Below are 19750 nucleotides of genomic sequence, written 5' to 3' on the forward strand. Positions count from 1 at the left end.
ATACATTTCCTGGGGTATAGGAAAACTTTTACCTTTTTACATAGTGACATCTACTGGCCAGTCACTGAACTGCCAGCAGAATATTTTCACATAGGACAAAGGAAGCAGCATCCCTTGTGTAGCTAAGGACCCAGGTGTCTAAATTATGCCCAGGGGAACAAAGGACCTAAAGGTTAGAAAAACCTTTACCCTCCTACATTATAATACTGAATTGCTATACAAATGCTATCTTTGAATATTGAACAGGTATAGGACTTGTTATCCAGAATGCTCGGACCTGGGGTTTTCCCGATAAGGGGTCTTTTCATAATTTGGATCGCAATATCTCACGAAAAAGGGAGGTCGTGGCATGAAGAAGTATCCGGATTTTGGATCTGGTGTGGATCTGGGGCCACAGGAGCCAGGGGACCACTGGGTCCAACCCTGGTAATAAAGTTTACTGGAGAATTTGCCATGCATGCTTGTTACTCCAACCTGGTACTCACTCTGAAGTTATTTTTATAAAGAAGAAATACTTTTTTCATATTTTTGTTAAACTTTAGTAACTAGAATAGGATGAAAGTTTGGGAGTAAATTATACTTTGTTTAAAACAATATGTTTATTCTATGAATGGTATAAAGACCAACACTATGAAAATTACAAAATAATTATTGTTATTATTAAAATGATTTAGTAAAGCACTGTTATGAAAATAATAACACTGACACTGATGATCACATGATACTACTAATAAATAAGTCACTTGTGACCAGCCAGTATGCATGTTTCAGTATTACGTATGGTCACTCAGTTGGTAGCAGTAGTGCTACAAGTGCTCTTACTCCATTACTGGCAGTGTTTGTCCTTGTTCAGGTTCTTGTGTTTCTTACTGTATGATGCCCGAGAAAAGCAGAGAGCAGCATTCAGGTCACAATTACAGATGTGCATGTCACATTCACTGTTGTTCTCTGTGGAGGACACAAAAATTAACTGTGATTTTTGTATGTTTAAGAGCTAGATACTCCATTTGGTGTACTGGGTCATTTTGAAGAAAATATATTTCAAATGAAACACAAAATAATTTAATACTTCAAGTTTTAAAAACTTACAGAGCAAAAAAAGAACCACTCATTATGACATAAAACACATTTCTCGTTCATTCAGCCAGCAATCTATCATAACATATGTGTCTATGAAGATTCTCATTTATCCATGTCATGATATATACAGTATCTAGTAAAATTAAGTCAAAGGCAACTGGACAGGTTTTTTTTCCTTTAAAACATTCCACCGCTCATCCGAGTAGCTTTTTCAGCTCAACTGAATCGGTAGGGAATTCCCCAGCATTTAAACCATTGAGGGTAGTAAAGTCACAGATCGACAATCATACTTCAGTAAGGTGTTGGCTGTAACTCACAGATGTGTGATTTTCATTGAGGTAAGTGTGAATTGTTGTGAAGCTGCCGGGGTAAGGATGTCAAGGAATTAACAAATACTGATGAATGTGAGTGGGCTTCCTGTATATTGAAGTATATAGGAAACCCACTCACACTGATCAGTATTTGTTGTTTGATTCCCATCACCCTCTGGAACTTTACACAATTGGGCTGAAACTGTGGCAATCAGGGCAAAAGTGAAAGAGAAACAATACAAACATCTGAAAGGCGCTCTGAAAACTTGTGGTTACTCAGACTGGGCATTTATCAAAACAAAATCTAAGCCAAGCAAATAGACCAAACCAAGAAATAGAAGGTAGGAGCATAGTAGGCAAAGTTACATAGTCATCCCATATGTGGCCGGAACATCTGAAAAACTTAGGAGAATTTTCAAGAAACATCACATTCCTGTGTAACTCAGTTACACCCTAAAACAGCTGGTGCACCCCAAATACCCAATACCAAGCACACGAAGAGCAATGTGGCCTATGTTGTCCAGTGTAGTGAAGAGTGCTCTGATCTATATATTGGGGAGACACAACAATAGCTTTGCAAGAGAGTGGCCCAACATTGAAAGGCTAACTCCTCAGGACTAGACTCAGCAATCTATCTAGATCTCAAGGCAAATGCACACTCTTTTGAGGACAACAATGTGTACATTTTGGATAAAGAAGACAGATGGTTTGGAAACGGTGTGAAAGAGGCCATTTATGCCAAAGTGGAAAACCCATGCCTTGACCTAGGAGGGGGTCTGCAACACCGCTTGTCATCAACCTACAATGGTATCCTTACCCGATCGCTTTCACAACAGTTCACACTTCCAGTCATGTACATCGAAAGATTAGCACCTGCCTCAATTAAATTCATGGTACCATTGTGACTGGTTCACATAATCACACATCTATGAGTTTCAGCCAACACCCTACTGAAGTTCAATGGAACCATTGTGATTGGTTATCTGTGACTTTACTACTCTGATGGGTTTAAATGCCAGGAAGCTCCATGCCATTTGAAATGAAGAAGCAATTTGGATGGTTGGTGAAAAGTTTTCAAGGAAAAAAACTTTAAGGCTATGGGCACACGCTAAGATTCGGGGAGATTTAGTTGCCCATCGACAAGTAGACTCTTCTTCGGTCGACTAATCTCCCCGAAAAGCCTTCCAGCCAGCTGGATGATACGTGGATCACTGTGTTTTCCAAAGACTCCTCTGAAGAAGAGACGGGCAATTAATTCCCCCCTAATCTTAGCATGTGCCATTACCCGAAATGTCCAGTTGCCTTTGACTTAATTCTACTAGCTACTGTATATATCATAATATATGGACTAAAGCATCTTTAGTGTAGGGAGGTACGCCCTCATGTCTGCAACATGGCTTCTTTCACTGCTCCAAGAGCAATACAATTGACAAATACATTTTAAAACTTATTTAAGGTTTACTGGAAAGTTGTTTAGATTTTCGGTTTCTTTCACCATGCAAAAACGAGCCCTTGTAAATGTAGAATTTTTATAGTTAAAATGACAATGCAATGGCATATGAAGCCAGCCTAGCATTATTCACTACATGGTAAAGGTTGTATATCCTACCATTTTAAAATGTTGAATTGGTAGTTTCATTAGACCACATCCCAAGTGAACCCCAATTATGCACAGATGCAGGTAGCATGTCTCCAATACATCTAACCCCCTCACCTACTAAGGCTGATCTTGGGTTTACAGAAGAGGACTGTATTACATAAGTAGGAACAGTTGTGAGCTAAGGAAAACATAGGTGGAATTTAGTGGAAGGGGCAGAAACTGAAATAGAAAGATATTATTTTAATTTATACTAACAAGATTGCCATAACCTGCAGGAACTTGTCAGTATCACTTAAACATTATAGCTGAAAAACGTTCCCCCTCCCCCCCATATCCCTTTATAAGTTTAGTTTCCACCTAGGTATAAAAGCTAATAAACCATATAACTCTATTATGGAAAATAAAGAGAAAATATCAAATCTCGTAGGCTTCAATTTCTTTAAATGTAATCACTAAATTGGCTATGGCAGATTACATGGAGGCACATGTTTAATGTATATTAATGCTACAGGGTGTGCTTACTGTCACAAGAGATCATGTTGTTGTCAGTGCAGGTGTAAGAATAGGTCTCTGTGTATGGGTTTTGCAGGACTGGAATACAGTTCATGTGTTTGGCTTTGTCATAGCAGTTATCATGAATCTGACAGCATCTAAAGAAAAAATAGAGATTTAGTATGGACTAAGGACACATTTTAGAAAAGTAAAGAAAATAACTGTTCTAACTGTAAAATAAACCCCAACATCAACAAGAAATGTGGTTCAGGATTTGAACCTTTCTTAATCTGCATTGCAAAACCTCATCTGCTGTTTTCTATTTTTATGAACAAGTGGATACATATACAATTCCCCTGCTACAGGTCTAATAAATCTCTAAGGTGCACTGCCAAGCAATGGTTTCTATGAACCCATGCATTCATCCTTCAAAATACTAACCCAGTACAGAATTTGGAGTTTTCTAGGTTCGTTTTGTGTTTGGTTTTATGATGATGGGGAGGTCCAATTTTCCATTTAACTGTGTATATGATAAAGCATATGTGATCTCTACTCTGTCTTAAAACCACCATTAAAAGTCAACAAATCCTTTTCCTCGTAGCCCTATATATAATAAAGGGGTATAAAAATATAATAGCTGGTTTATAAAAGGTTACCACATTTCTGAAATAAAAAATGTGGCCTGGACATTATGGTGGTGGTTAGGAAATGGATGGGCCAAGGCAGTAAGGAGAAGGGGCCACAGACAAAAGGAAGCTGATCAGGTCGGGATTTGGCAGATAGAGGTGTGATCAAAGGCAGCTGGGAAAATCTGAAAGAAGAGGGGGGCTGATCAAGGTCTGAAGTGGGGGGGGCTGGTATTTTACCAACTAGGCCACTTTAATACCAACCAGGTGGAGACCTTAGCTCTTACCACTTACTTAAATTACCTGCAGCCTGCAATTCTTCTTTTTGTTGCTTTTGAGCTACATCTCAACCTGTGCTCCCCCTCCCTTCTATTGCTGGTTTCTACATTCATAGTGGGAGCAGGCTGCCAGCCAGTGTATATGCTTTAGGCTATTTAGTACAAAAACAGGGATTGCTTAATTCTGTGCCAAATTAAATGCAGTGGTTGGGGCAAAACTGATTAACTAAATGCAATGTTTCAGTTAACTTACTTGTCAAGTTCATCCACAGGAGTACCAGATCCCCCTAGTCCACAGTAGCAGCCATAATTATTAAATTCAAGCAGTGGTCGGCTTCCAGGGATTGCACATTTGATTATATTGCTGAACTGAGCAAGATTCCTTGACTGTCGGTGAGTCAAGGCACTGGAGACTAAAGCAAAAAAATGTACTGCAGAGAGAAAATTAACGAGGGATGTAAAGTGTTTTCCTAATACTGAAGTATGAAAAATATTTTTTTCCCAGAAGGGCTGAATTATTCAAAAACTCTTGTATGGAAATGTTTATAAAAGGAAATGCAGGGGTTAGTTTTTTTGTGCATGCAATGGGTGCTAATATGCAATGGACTATGTAGTAACATAGTAGCATAGTAATAGGTGTATTGTACAATAATCTTTTCTTGATGGAAATTAAATTAATCTATACTTTATGCCAATTTTTTATGAATGTAACAGACATCTAGTTTTTTTTCAGGCCTTACCAGTCAGGAGCAGAGCCAAGACTGTCCTGGATCTCATGATCTTAGTATAAGAGGTGCCTCTCAGGATTCATTAAACTTATACCAAGCTGCTTGCTTTTATACATACTGTACCTAGAGATCAGGGTGTGTGCAGGCAAGGAAATCCAAGTCACAGATGTAAGTGGATACACCCGGCAGGCGTTATCAGGACAACATTAGGTACCTCTTGCCAGAAATTTTGCAATTGTTTCTGTTTATCCAGAAAGAGCAATGAGGTCAGGGTGTAGCTGACAAATGTTTGCAAAAGTAATTTTTTTTTTGGCCAATCTGCAAAAAATATCTGTTTATCATACATTATAATACATAGTTCAGTATCCTGTGAATTTTATTATAGTATTGATTACTCTTTGACATTAAAAAGTGACAAAAGTAACATTAGGCCTCAAGAAGTCAGGAGCAAAGTACAAATTTTTCACTTTGAATGTAGCATCACAAGTTGCACAGGCAACACAGTCCACTAAAATGGAGCTCAAACAGATAACTATGCTCTGAATATAGCATTGTTAGTGCTGAATTCAGAAGGATTGGTGGGTGGCACATGGTTTTTACAGTTCCTTTAGCCCCTTCACCTTTCTGTAACTAGGTAACCAAGCAGCAGTTACTGTCGTTATTATTGATGCTCTACTGCAGTTACAATACAAATTTCTCAATGTTCAATGTGGTCTGATAGCAAGTGTCTGCGGAAGAGGCCCTGGAAATTGGTACCACATAAAGTGGTCCTATGCTGAGATCCAGGACTATTGGATACAAGTTTTCACCTTCATTTCTAAAGTTATGGTACTGCCAATTGAACCTACCTCATCTGCTGCATTACTGGGGCTAACCACGGGAATTGTCTTCTCCAAGAAAAGCAGAGTGTTTCTCCAGACTCTTTTATATTATGCAAAAAAAATTACTTTACTCAAATGGAATAGACCGGCTGCACCTACCATAGAGGCATGTAAAGCACTGGTCAACACAGCTTTACCATTTTATAAAGAAGCTTATATAGCCTGGGGATGTCAGGACAAATTTATAGACATTTGGCTACTCTGGATATTAAACTCTGACACTAACAGTCCCAAGGTACTCTAGTCAAACAGTGTATTAACCAATGTTGTTGGAACTATAAAGTGACTATTCCTTCCCCTCTACTTCTCACACTTTGCTTCTAATTTGAATGGAGTTTTGTGCATACAACCAAATGTTTATGTTTTGAATCAAAATAAAAGCATTTAAAAAAAAGAAAGTGTGTTGGTCTTAGGCCAGTCAGAAGAGAGCCCTTTAATCTTCTGGTAATTTCTATATGGCTGTGAAACCATGTTGTTTGGAGCAATTGGTTTCTGTTAAATCTTTTTGCTATGAAATAATTTAACTCTGTCACTCCTGTTAGCTATTTTCTCTTCAGTTATGGGCATACGGAGCTGTAAGCTCAAACTTGTGCCCCTTCTCCATTTATCTGTTCTGCTTCCACATGCGTACCCCTCACACACAAATGTGTGGAGCTGAGGTCAGTCCGAAGATACCTTCTTTTGTGTATTTGTGACATATGCTTCCGCTACACTGCATTTGAGTGCACACAGGCGGAAGTGGCTCAGATACTCAGGCTGAGAGCAGTAGAGCCCACAACTCCATGTGCCCATAACCTTAGGATGCACAGGTCCTGCATCAGCAAGCTAGGATTGTATAAGCCATGGAGGACCGAGAAAGCAGAATGTACCAGGAAAGAAAAAGAGAGGAAAGGGATACAAAAAACCATCAGAGGATAACTAGGAAAGAGGTAAAAAAAAGGTGCTATGCTGTACTATAAACCCCTATTATTATAAAACGGGTATTATTTCCATTTAGTGGATCAAATGCAGGGCCGTTCCTGCCATGAGGCAAGGTGAGCACCTTACCTCAGGCGGCAGTGAACGGCCAGTTACAAGAGGCAGCAAAAAGCTGCCTCCAGTAACTCTAAGAGCCGAATTTCCGTTTTTTAAACCAGAAATTCGGCTTTGCTAGCGCAGAAAGCGCAGTACACGCTCATTGCACTAGCGATACCGCCCCTTTTGACCTGCTCCGATGCTAAACGTTTAAGCGCAGAGCGGGAGAGGGGTGGCATCGGGGTTACTGCCTCAGGCGGCAGCAGCCCACGGATCGCCCCTGATCAAATGCATAATAAAAAGAGATTTACTCTAAACTAAAGAGCAGTTCTTTACTTTTTAAATTATATCGCTCTGTATTGTGAGATTCCCCATGTTCACTAACTTCCTTGTCTACACCACTGTATAATGTAATAATATGTTCCACTCCCACAATTTGAATATTCTCATGAAATGTACATTGTACTTATGCATGAAAAATGTCTCTTGTTACAGATCCTTTTGCATAATGATTTGGAAGACAGGTGAGTTTCTAATGAAACCAGAAGTTCTTTTGAGAAGGAGCCAAATGTTTTTGTGAAGTCTAGAGATAAACAACTATAGTTCTGATTATTGCCCAGTATGTTTCGGGGGTTATTTACAAAAATCTGAATTTATCTCATAATCTTAATAAAAAAAAGCTCAACCAAGCCCCCATGCCTGATTTTAGCTTATTTATTAATGAAAAAAACAATTGATTTAATCGGATTGTGAAAAAACTCTATAAAATCAAGTGAAAATCTATTGATTTTTTTTTAGAGTTTTTGCCTGAAAACCCCGAAAAGGTTGGATTTTCGGGCTGTACCCAGCACATACTACGATAACTTCAAATTGGGATAGGTGCCTCTACCATTGACTTATACAGAACCACGCAGGTCTGAGATGGTGGATTTTTGGATTCAGATTTCAAATTCCAGTTTTGTCCTAAAAAGCCTGACCAGAAAAATTTGAGATTTAATAAACAACCTCCTTAGAGGCTCAACATTCATTTGACACTCTCATTCATGTCAGTATTAAATTTTAAATAATCAGTAATAACAATAGATTGACAATTATTCACAGTATTAACATACCATTTATTATGTAAATGTTCTGAAAATGTTTTCACTGAAGAAGACCTGATTTGTAGGCAATTGGTTTTACCTGTTGTGTATGTTTAAATTAAAATATCATGCTTTCTTGAAAAGATGCAGCATTTTCAAGTCCATATTGCCTAACTATTATGTGTGCAGTTGTAAATGACTCCATGGCATTTCTGCTTCTTCTAATCAAATAAAATTAAACATATAGGAACAAGAAACGCTGAGCTCTTAAAACACCTTCATGGTTACTCCAAATCTGTCTATGGTTGCATTTTTTTTTTCTTTGTGACTTCAAATTAGGTTTGTTTGCGGGGCACCAGCTTCATTTTGAATTGTTTGGGGGCTTGAGTTAGACCAAACACTGGAGAGAGGTCAGGAGGGCACATAGGATCCGGTAAGTAGAATTCAAAGTGTTGTAGCATAGCTGTAAAGAAGAGAAATATCTCCATACGAGCAAGATTTTCCCCAAGACAAACCCGAGGCCCTGGGACAAAATATAAGGTAATGGTGAGAAAACAATACACAATCACATATCAGTTTGTCAAATGCATGCCATCATCAATATACCTAAGGGATCATTACAACCACGTGTACAGTGTGAAAAGTGTAGCTTGAATGCCATATTTTTACCCAAAATACAGTGGTTAACTTGTCGTTATAGTGTCATTGTGGTTGGCAGGGGGTGTTGCATCTGACTCAGTCATGATTGATGCAATTGCACAGAAAATTTCTGCTAGATATCATCTCCAGTGCTTGGGGTAAGAGCACAGCTGCACTGCAGAGATTAATGCAGGCCACTGTGGGAACCCTGGACCTACCACCTGGCCTGAAGGTAGCAGTAGCTCTAGGGTCCCCCTGCGTCACTAGGTGCAACTGTGTTTAATTTGGAACAAGAGATAGGAGGAAGGCAGTGGTGCTGAGTGCTGCTATACTGAAGTGCAAGAAGAGCATGTTGACACAAGTAATGTTATGTATTGGATTTTTTGTGCAGCTGACTGGGGCCCTTTTAGTATTTCCTTATTGCTATACACCATGTGTAATAGTCTTGAAAGTGGTGGAGTTTTAGGGTGAAAAATGGAAATTGTGACTTGGACTTATGTGAGGAAAAGCATTTATTGTTATTTATGCATTTTCTGGCAAAAAGACAGCAGTCCTGTCTGGGCAGGATAGAAATCAGAAAAAGTGTATCACAGAATATGTAGCAGGAGCTCTGGCTTCGGACCTGAGGTAAGTGATTATAATAACTGGAGGATGCAACAACAAATTGGCACCCACCCTTTCCTGCTTTTTCTAAATCCAATCTTTGTATCTATAATCCATTCTTTGTATCGAGTCAATGTATAAGCAATTTACAACCATTCACATCTCTCCCTGTTCAGTATTAGTTCCCTAACATTTGGACAGACACAAACATGTACCCACACAAGGTGCAGTTTCATCACAATCCAGTAAAGCTATGTATTTGTTTGTATTGTGGGAGGAAACTAGTCTGTTCAAAAATAAATGACATATCTACATACATCTTTGAAATATGAACCTCTAACATAATGAAAAAAAAACTGTATTATAAAAGCTTGGGTAAAATGTAACTGGATTATTAAAAAGGAGGTAATTATGTGATGTCATTATTCCTGTAAAGCAAGCATGCCACAATAAAATAATTAATTTTTGCTTTATTTTCTGTAAATGTTCAGAAATACTTGTTAGCAAATGTAATGTCGCACAGGGAATTATAAACACTTGCCTTAGGCTCAAATGAAAGAGCAGGATTGCTAAAGAGGCATTTGCTTGCTATCATATATTATGAAAAGAATGCTAACTGCTGGTAATATTATAACATTTATGTACAATGTAGATTAGGTTGAAAAATAACACATATCCATCAACCTTTTTTGTCTAAGTGAGCCAGTCTCTGTAGTAGTTATGTTATAGTTAAGTTTAAAGTATATAGTACTTAATATGTTTTTTGGCAGTATCTTGTGTTTGCAAATATTTAGGTTTTAATCAAAGGAATTTTTTTGGTCTAATTTTTTTGGACCAAAAAAATACCAAAATACATGAAAGGACTGTTTCCCAGTAAAGGGGTTGTACACCTTTAAATTAACCTTTAGTATGATGTAGATAGTGATATTCTGAGACAATTTGCAATTGTTTTTAATTTTTCATTATTTGTGTTTTTTTAATTATTTAGATTTTTATACAGCAGCTCTCCAATTTGCGATGTAAGCAATCTAGTTTCTAGGGTCCAAATTACCATAGCAACTATGCATTGATTTGAATAATAGACTAGAAAATTAATAGGAGAGGGCATGAATAGAAAAATTAGTAATAACAATTAGTGACAGAAGTATCAAAAGTTTAGTTGAATTTGCGAATGAAAAAATGTTGAGCTATTTCTTTGTGTACTTCGACTAGGGAATAGTACAAATTCGATTTGAATTTGAAAAAAATTCCAAAATTCGAATATCAAAATTTATCATGTACTGTCTCTTTAAAAATTTGACTTCAACCATTTGACATCTAAAACCTGCCAAATTGCTGTTTTAGCCTATGGGGGGACCTCCTAGAACAAATTTGGAGTCAATTGGTGGACTTTGAAAAATCAAAGTTTTTTTCGGGAAAAACTTTGATTCGTACGATGTGAATTCGGCTGAATACGGACCTATTCAAACAAAACTGACCAATTTGACCAAAAAAAACTTCGACTTAATTTCGGTCTTTTTGAATTCGAATTTCAAAGTTTTTTCAATCCAAAGTTTGACCCTTGATAAATATTAGTGATAGCAATACATATGTAACCTCTTTTGTTTTAAGATGGGGTCTAAAAGGCAATAGGAAAGTTGCTTACCATTAGCCACTATATAACATACTAAAAGTTAATTTAAAAGCGAGCCACCCCTTTTTTTATTATTAAAAAGTTTCAGATTTTACCAGGAAGGTGTCACTATGCCTTTGAAGATAATTTGACATTACATTTCTATTAGTAGATTGCATCATTGGTCTTTGGAGGAAACCAGAAGATTATATGATAGTATTGCTACAATTTTTGGGTTGAGGAGCTCAATTTTATTTTTAAAATATGAATGCAATAAAGGGTGTCCTATTTTCTCTACTATCATAAATTAGAGATATCTGTATATCTGGGCTGTAGTTATTGAGGGTTTTTATATTTGCATAAGACAGTGTTCTTTCAATGCAGTTCTTGAAAATAAACAACATACAGGACAACAAGTTTGTGGAGAGAAATGGTTCCTTGCAAACCCCCAGTATATCTTTAACGATATCATCAAATTTTGAGTCTGCTAGTACTGTATAAAGGGGCTTTGTTCAACATAAGAAGTGAAAGTATGAATAACACTGGGTAATCAGTGAGTTCAATGGATTCCAGGTGTATCCTGCCTCAGCCTGTCTATAAGGTGGTTCAGTTAATGACTATTTTATTTGTTGACTCATGGAAATGCCTTAACCTGGGGCAAACTACAAATGTCTATAGTTATAGCCCTTAATTATTATATTGTGACACCAGATGACAACAGCTAAATGACAATAACCTGAAACTATACCTTAATAGGAAAATATATTTGGTATAATTGGGTGTAATATACAGGTTGCTGTTGGTCTTGAGCTGAGGGCCTTGTTTTCTGAGTTTTGCTGGCATTGTCTCTGTGCTACTAAAGCTAGCAATATAGCCTTTACCTTGCCTGTTAACTTTAGCTTGCTTACTCCCACCTTTAAATAACAATTATATTAAGGGGGAGGTAAAGGTTATAGAATTAATAAGGGATAATAAAAACACAAGGAATCCCAGACATCCAATATGCAATTGGTGATCCTGATAATGATTCCGCTGCAATAGTTCTTAGGGGTGCTGCCACTTCAAAATGGGTGGTCTAACCGAATAGTGTGTATAAAATAAATCACCAGAAGGACACACTTCCCTAGTGTAATCCTTTAAAATAAGTTCATATGGCCCAACTTGTTTCATCACTCGCTATGACTTCCTCAGGGAGAAACAATCATTGTTTTCCCCTGAGGAAGTCACAGCTAGTGATAAAATTTTTTTTTAAAAGTTTTACACTAGGGGAGTGCAGCCTTCTTCTGATTAATTCTGCCTTTGCCTTGTTTGTTTTATTTAGCCTAGTTTCCTGCCTTATTATCTACCTGTGCTCCAATAAAACTTATTTCAGTTTGCAAGCATGGATCCTGCCTCAGCTTTGTTTCATCTCTTTGGTCCCTATTTCAAACACTGTTGCCCCTGGTCATTACACTAAGATATTTCCATGACTTACATTTGCACAATATGGTTAAAGCTGTCTCAGGGACACTTGGGGATTTACAGAATTTTCTGATCTGGAAATCTTAACCTAAGAACCTGAACCTAGTGTGCAAGTGTTCCTGCTATGTATTATTCTATGGCATATTTGCACACATTTTGAGCACTAGGGATCACGGAGTCACTGGATCTGTACATTTAAATAGTAAGTTCTGTCATAATTTAGATGCTCTAGAACAGTGGTTTCTCAACTGTGGGCCACGGGTCAGTGTGTTGAATATTCTAGCCTGAATACCAGTAACTGAGATTGGGGGATAATGTATATTTGGTATCCTTGAAGATTATTAGGGTGAGATTAGATATTCTTAAAAAGATGGCTGAATGTTTAGGACCTCAATGGAGACTTGAACCAATTTGTTAATCTCTGAAGAATGTCATGTTACTAAAATCTTGTACAAACCATGAAATGTAATATAAATAATATTACAATGACTGTGCTCTTCAAGAGCATTTTCATAAGCAGAGTGTGCATGCTATTCTTTATAGCACAGACCTACACCCAAGGAAGTCTGGCTCTATCCTCAAACACTGTCAGAGAAGCTGCTGACTAACTCGGTCTGACAGGGCCAAGTCGGCAGCTTAAATTTGTTTATGACAAGCTTTACTTACACATTAATATGCATGTTACTGAAGCACTAGCCAGCTCAATTGATAGAAATGCATCCTAGATATTCCCTAGGAACAATTCAGCAGGATTTTTCCAGTACATCAGTCCTTTAACCACCAGCTATGTCCACAGGAAAAAGGCATGTTGTGTATTTCCACTGCAATATGTAAAAATTGCAAATATGCACTTTTATATTACGTTATTCAATATAGTAATAAAGGTTGAATACATCTTGTGATTTTCTTCATGCTATTTATAGTTACTTTTATTCATTTTAATATATATTTTTAACCAAGTCCATAACTTGCTAGTATTTTTTTCACAGCTTCTGCATTCTGCAGCGAAAAGATTCTTGGAAAATGGCTGTAAATTGTTGTGAAGACTCCTGCTAACAATAGAACTAGTGCTCTCAGCATTGTAATTACTGAATTCTACAATACCATGCAGTAGATTATCTCTTAAGGTAACAATGTGACCTGAACAGTCTATGGGGAGAGAATGTTTACAGGCAGCTAGCCATCTTCCAAGGAAATTTCAACACCCTCATAAAACAAAGAAGCTTTTAATTTACAGTTTTATTAAAATTTAGAAAAGGATTATTAGGAATTGTACGTTTAATCCTTTGCCAAACTTTAATTTAACTAAAAACTCTGGATCCATGCAGTTAATAAGATGACTGATAAAAGGAGGGTTTACCTGCAGAGAAAGGTAGGAAGTATTCAGTTTTCAGAAGCTCCCCATCCTCGTTCAAGAAGTTTTCTGGATTAAACTCATGTGGGTATTTCCAGTGTGTCTCATCATAATGAACTGAAGACAAGTCTGTGATTATGAATGTTCCCTGGAAAGAGATATAGAGATAACTAGTCAGTCTTTTCACTTAAATCTTATCAAATGGGCAAAAGGTGAAAGAACATCCATATTAATGAATTTAAAATAGGATCACTTCTATTATATTAAAAATTATGACTTTTTCATCGGGACACTTTTTTTTCTAAAATTCAGGTTATAAAAATGAATTAACTTAATTTTTCTCTCTTTAATGTTAAAGGACAAGTACAGTAAGCATATACTTCACTGGAGAAGGTGGGGAGCACTCCCCATTGGGTATAATTGTTCTTACAGTATCCTTAAACAGTTTAGAGAGTCAGCAGCTTGGCCTACATGGCTTATATTAGAAAACACAGTTTGAAACACAGAATTTAAACATATATGTAACAAATACATTTTGTAAATGCAGTGTACTTAAGTTAAGGCATAGTATTTTGTGTTTTGATCTATGGTAGCACCCACCTTTGGAATGGTAAAATCATTTAGCTGCACATCTTTTATAGTTGCATGGGGTACTCCCAAAGGTACAACTGAGGCAAAGCGCTGCACCTCTTGCAGAACAGCCTGTGTATATGCCATGCTCTCTCTGTCTTCATAGTCCAGGTGATCTCTTGTGCCAAGAACTCTGTCAATTTCCTCACGACACTTCTCTGGAACAAATGTAAATAAATCTTATCAAGCAGTTCAGCCATGGAGACTACATGCCCTGACAATTGAACGTTTGTTGAAGAATTACCGTATTTTGACCTCCACAAGATTCAACTGTTTGAACTAAAAGGTAATTTGCTAAGATAATTGCATACTGAGGTATCTTTTCATACACCTTCTACTGGAAGCAGATCAGTGACATGATCAAAATGGCAGCAATGCCAATGCTTCCATGTCACTTATTCAAACTAGCCCATTTTACCTAGGCAGTCCTGGTTTGGCAAATCAGTTTGCTCACATCCAAATTAAAAATAACATAATATGAATAGATTGTACCTTGGATTTCTGGGAACATTATCATGTAAAGGAGACACCACTGCAGGCTGGCAGATGTGGTTTCTGTCCCAGCCACAAACAGATCTGTCACACAATATAACAGACTTTCCTGACTGAATGTAGTCTTGCTGCTATCATCTGCTTGTTCCTGAATGTAAATGAGAAAGGAATAAAACAAAACAGGTGTAATTTCTTCTTAGTGTGGAACCTCTGCAACCCATTGTCTCCCCTACTGTTTTAAGTCAAATCCCATATGGGCCCGTTTACTAACAATAACATTTCATTTTTTTCCATAAATCTCAAAAAAGTGGTGGTTTTACTATTTTTTTAAAAAAAAGCTCTAAGAAATCGAGGTTTTCGAGATATTCCTTTTTTAGTGCATCATTCAGTGTACATTTCTTTTTGTACTTTTTTTATTCTGAACTTTTAATAAATGTCATGACATTTACAAAAACCTCAAACCTCTAAAATCCGACTTTTTATAAATAGTTCTCCCATATTGTTATGTTTTGGGTATCCGAGGATGAGTAGAGTATAACAGTGCTTTATTAGCAGAGTCATGCAGGCATTACACAACAGTAACTTTCACTTTTAAGATGACAGGAAGTATGCACAGTAACTCATGTAGACAGTGACACCTGCAGGCCATTTGTATAAACACCACAAATTCCCCCTATAGTAGGAAAGCATTTGGACAACTATAATAAACAACAACAATGCATCTTAAAGCAATAATATACATTCTTCACATCACATAGTCATTGGTCCATGCAGGTAGTTTTCTGATTCTCTCAATATGCCTTATAGTTTCACTTTTGTCAGGCAGTTGACATCAGGAGTAGGAAAGTCCTTCATCAAATGGAGCTTCTCCAAAGTCATATCTAACAGGAGCAAGACAACTTGCATTCCATATGTGTCCATCAGACAGTTCATCTGTGTATGGTCCTCGCTGGTGTCTCACTTCAAGTGGTGTAGTAAATTTAGATTGTCCTTGTTTCAGTGTTCCTGGTTTCTTAATTCTGACTAAAGATCCAGGCTGAAAGTGCACTTCTCTTGCACAATATTTTCTGTCAGTATTGCATTTGGCTTGTTGATGTTTCACAATGTCAGCAGTAGATGATTTTGTAGGCACAGTACTTCGTGGAAGTTTGATGTCTGCAACATGTAACTTAGTGCACATCTGTCTGCCATGTAATAATTGGGTTGTTGCATGGCACGTTGCTCTGTAGTTATGTAGGAACTCTGTTGTAAATACTTTCCAAGATTCCCCAGTAAGATTTGCTGTCTGTAATGCTTCTTTCAGACTTCGGTTGAATCGCTCGATTTCTCCATTTGCTTGTGGGTAATACACTGAAGATTTCCTATGCACAATATTCCTCTCTCTCAAAAAATTCAAACTCATATGAGACAAACTGTGGTCCGTTGTCTGATATTAACTCCTTTGGATTACATTCTCTGCCGAAGACTGTAGACAGAAATGTTATTACTGTAGCTGATGTTATATGAGAAACAGATGCAATTTCAGGCCATTTACTGTAATAGTCTATCAAGGTTATAGCAAATCTACAATCTATAGGAGCATCTGCAAAAGGACCGACAATATCAAAAGCAAGTTTTTCCCATGCTGAATCAGGGAATGGTACTGGCTGAAGTGGTGGCGTATGTTTGATAGCTGTTTTGTCATGATCCTGAAAAGTAACTCAAGAATGAATGGCAGTTACCACATCAGCATCCAGTATAGTTCTTGTAGTCTTTGTTTTGTACGTACAATTTCTTGATGACTCTCATGTGCAAGTTTATGAGCTTTTCTCGCAAGGTCTCTGGTACCAGTAAATGATGAGCTCCACAGACAACATAGCCATCTACTAAGGACAGTTTGTGTCTAATCCTGTAGTAAGGTTGAAGATCAGGACTGAGTTTCTTCTCAGCATTTTGCCATTTTTAAGATGTCCCGTAGTTTTACTTGAATTGGACATGTGAGGCAAGCTTGCTTAAAATCAGCAGCTGTAACTGCAGATGATAGTAAATCAGTCAATGCTACAACTTCTATGTCCTCATCCAGTGTATCAGAAGCTGCAGGTAAAGGTAAACGTGACAAACAATCAGCAGTAAAATTTTTCAAGCCTGGTTTGTATTGCATTTTGTAGTTGAAATTCAGTAGCCTTGCTGACCATCTAGCTATACGCATTCCAGCTCTTCCTAGTCCCTTTGTTGTAAGCAGTGTAGTTAAAGGTCTATGATCAGTGCATCAAGGTAAATTCTCTACCCCATAGGTAGGTTCTCCATTTTTCTGTTGCCCAAACACATGCTAGAGCTTCTTTTTCAACAGTGGAATACTTACGCTCTGTCTCTGTAAGTGTTCTTGATGCAAATGCAACAGTTTTCTCTGTATGATCAGCATGGATCTATGTGAGAACTGCACCAAAACCATAGTCTGAAGCATCTGTAGTAACTATAGTGGGTAGTGCAGGATCAAATAAAGCTAGCGCTGGACTGTTCACGATTAGCTGTTTCACTATTTGGTCTCTTAGCATTTCATCTGTTAGTTTCCCAAAGTCACAGGTAACAACCAGCTCTCTCAAAGCTACTACAAATTGTTCTGTGGATTCGCCATTACGCTGTCCACGTTGGCGGAATTTATATCTTCAGCAACCACATTTACTCTTGGCAGGAAAAAGTTCTTTATAGCAGTAAGAGCAGTTTCATAAGTATCATCAGGTAATGGTGATGTATAAAATATACGCTGTCCCTCTGCTCCCAGGCAGTGAATAAGTAAAGTGCGCTTTCTAGCAGCAGAAATCTCCCCTTGGTCAGCAGCAATAATGTAATTTTCAAACATACGGATCCAAGCATTAAAAGGTATAGTACGCTCACCAGGGTTTGTAAGAAAAGCTGCAGGCTTCTGCAGAGGTAGAAGAGACATCCTTGTCACCATTTGTTATGTTTTGGGTATCCGAGGATGAGTAGAGTGAGTATAACAGTGCTTTATTAGCAGAGTCAGGCAGGCATTACACAACAGTAACTTTCACTTTTAAGCTGACAGGAAGTATGCACAGTAACTCATGTAGACAGTGACACCTGCAGGCCATTTGTATAAACACCACACATATGTAATTGAATGCACAGTCTGTAGATGCAGTAGTCAATAGCAACCAAAAAGATGGTTGCTTTTAAACAGGTGAACAGTAAATGCTGAATTCATCACACTCTCGCGTTTTCGGCGCAGATCCTGGACATCACTCGGACAACAGTGTTAGATGCAAAATTCAGGCTTTATTTCATCATACACAAAGGTAAGGGTTTAGGCGGTGGGTATGCACGCTGACTTACGCGTTTCTTGCCGGATCCACCGGCACTTCCTCAGAGTCAGTGAGTATCACATGACTCTAGACTTAAATAGCAACAGTGACTGACATCAGTGCTCAAAAATACAGGTGCATTCAAATTCCATTAGTGATTAATACTTATTATTCATATATCGTTTGAAATAGTGGTAACACGATTAAAAAATTAAAAGTTTAAAAATTACTTGACATAACCATGCTTTTCATATTATTTATACAATAAACTGAAACAAACAGCAATGGAAATGTATGTCATATTGTGGTAATTAATTTAAATAGTCAAATCAAATATTTGTTATATAAACGTGTTTTTTACAAAGCCTTATATTAAACAAACCATTGTGTTCGTATCTGTACTTTAAAGTGAGCGTATAAAATCATTAAATAGATGTAAATGAGAAAATTCTTTAAAATCATATGTATTCTCTTTAGAGGACTGGTTATGAATTCATGTTCAATTATATCAATTCATGTATCGTTTTAATCAGTGTATATTGTAACATTCTTTTTTTTGTTTATAACCAGTTGCAACTTTTTAACCATTGCTTTTTGTCAAATGTCATCTTTTGAGCAGGAACAATATAGTAAAAATTATTATTTTTGGTTATATTTTAAATTGATCAATTCAGTATTCAATTTCAATTAATTCATTCATTTTCATATATCAATTTCAATTTATGTACTGATCTGATTATGCTTATTGTATATAATTTTTGCAAATTGATAACACAGACATGCTCTTATATTATTTAACCTTTTATATATAATTAATTTGATTAATTCATCTCTCCTATCCTATTTGCTATGTCATATGTCATTTGGTTTTCAATCTTTAATCGTCTAAATTAAATACTTTATCAACTTATGTCAATTGAAAATGCTATATGTCATTAGGATTATATAAAAAATGGTTGTAGATATTGGAAAAACTTCAATTTCATAATTTTGTCTCATTCCATAGAAAATTTCTTCACATACTGATGTAACTGAATAGTAATGGCTGTGATAGGAAATATAAATAAATATTGATGTTAAATGAAATTGCAAGACATGTAATCATCTTAAGAAATACTTTATATCTGCTTCTTTGTTAAGACCCTTTGGTTTGACAATGTTCAATGTCAAAATCCAATAAAATTCTCTCTTAGATAGTATACCCTCTATGTCTCCTTTTCTCTTACCAAGTCTGATCGCCTCTATCACTTGGAAGGTTACATAATGTTCCATCGCTTTGTGTTTATCTATTACATGTTCGGCTACTGCAGATGAAATGTATCTCCTATTAATGCACGCTAAATGCTCTAAAACTCGGTCTTTGAATCTCCTATTAGTTTTACCTACATACTGTTGTCCACACTTACATGTGGCTAAATATATCACATTCATGGTTCTACAGTTGGCATACATCCTGTTCTTATAAGATTTTTGTGTATTCGTACTTTTGAACTGATCTGATCTATTAATGAAACGACAGCATTTACATACATTGGCTCCACATTTGTAAGTACCCAGGATCTTCATCC

The 19750-nt window shown here is 36.9% G+C and overlaps 2 protein-coding genes across 3 annotated transcripts in view; both read right to left on the reverse strand.

The window, feature by feature from the left end:
* Positions 1–584: 584 nt before the first annotated feature.
* Positions 585–6763, reverse strand: pla2g1bl.L (phospholipase A2 group IB like L homeolog). Of its 2 annotated transcripts, none has more exons than XM_041590133.1 (4): positions 5128–6763; positions 4641–4800; positions 3514–3641; positions 585–948 (listed from the first exon to the last, which is right to left on the reverse strand). In XM_041590133.1, exons 1-4 carry the CDS (start codon positions 5162–5164, stop codon positions 827–829), a joined length of 447 nt encoding a protein of 148 aa, XP_041446067.1. In that variant the 5' UTR covers positions 5165–6763; the 3' UTR covers positions 585–826. The 2 variants fall into 2 exon arrangements, with proteins under 2 accessions (XP_041446067.1, XP_018112550.1); XM_018257061.2 differs by having other exon boundaries at positions 4641–4818; positions 5128–6753.
* A 1331-nt stretch (positions 6764–8094) lies between these two features.
* The window catches only part of LOC108713997 (cytochrome P450 2J6), a 34738-nt gene continuing 23082 nt past the window's right edge, over positions 8095–19750 (reverse strand). Inside the window, exons 6-9 of the mRNA XM_018257805.2 lie at positions 14884–15031; positions 14362–14549; positions 13768–13909; positions 8095–8615 (exon numbers count right to left, since the gene is read on the reverse strand). Of these exons, the coding sequence (XP_018113294.1) occupies positions 8428–8615; positions 13768–13909; positions 14362–14549; positions 14884–15031 (666 nt within the window). The 3' untranslated portion in view covers positions 8095–8427. The remainder of the gene's footprint in view (positions 8616–13767; positions 13910–14361; positions 14550–14883; positions 15032–19750) is intronic.

The sequence above is a fragment of the Xenopus laevis genome, chromosome 4L (assembly GCF_017654675.1).
Source record: "Xenopus laevis strain J_2021 chromosome 4L, Xenopus_laevis_v10.1, whole genome shotgun sequence".
NCBI classification, from domain to species: Eukaryota; Metazoa; Chordata; class Amphibia; order Anura; family Pipidae; genus Xenopus; species Xenopus laevis.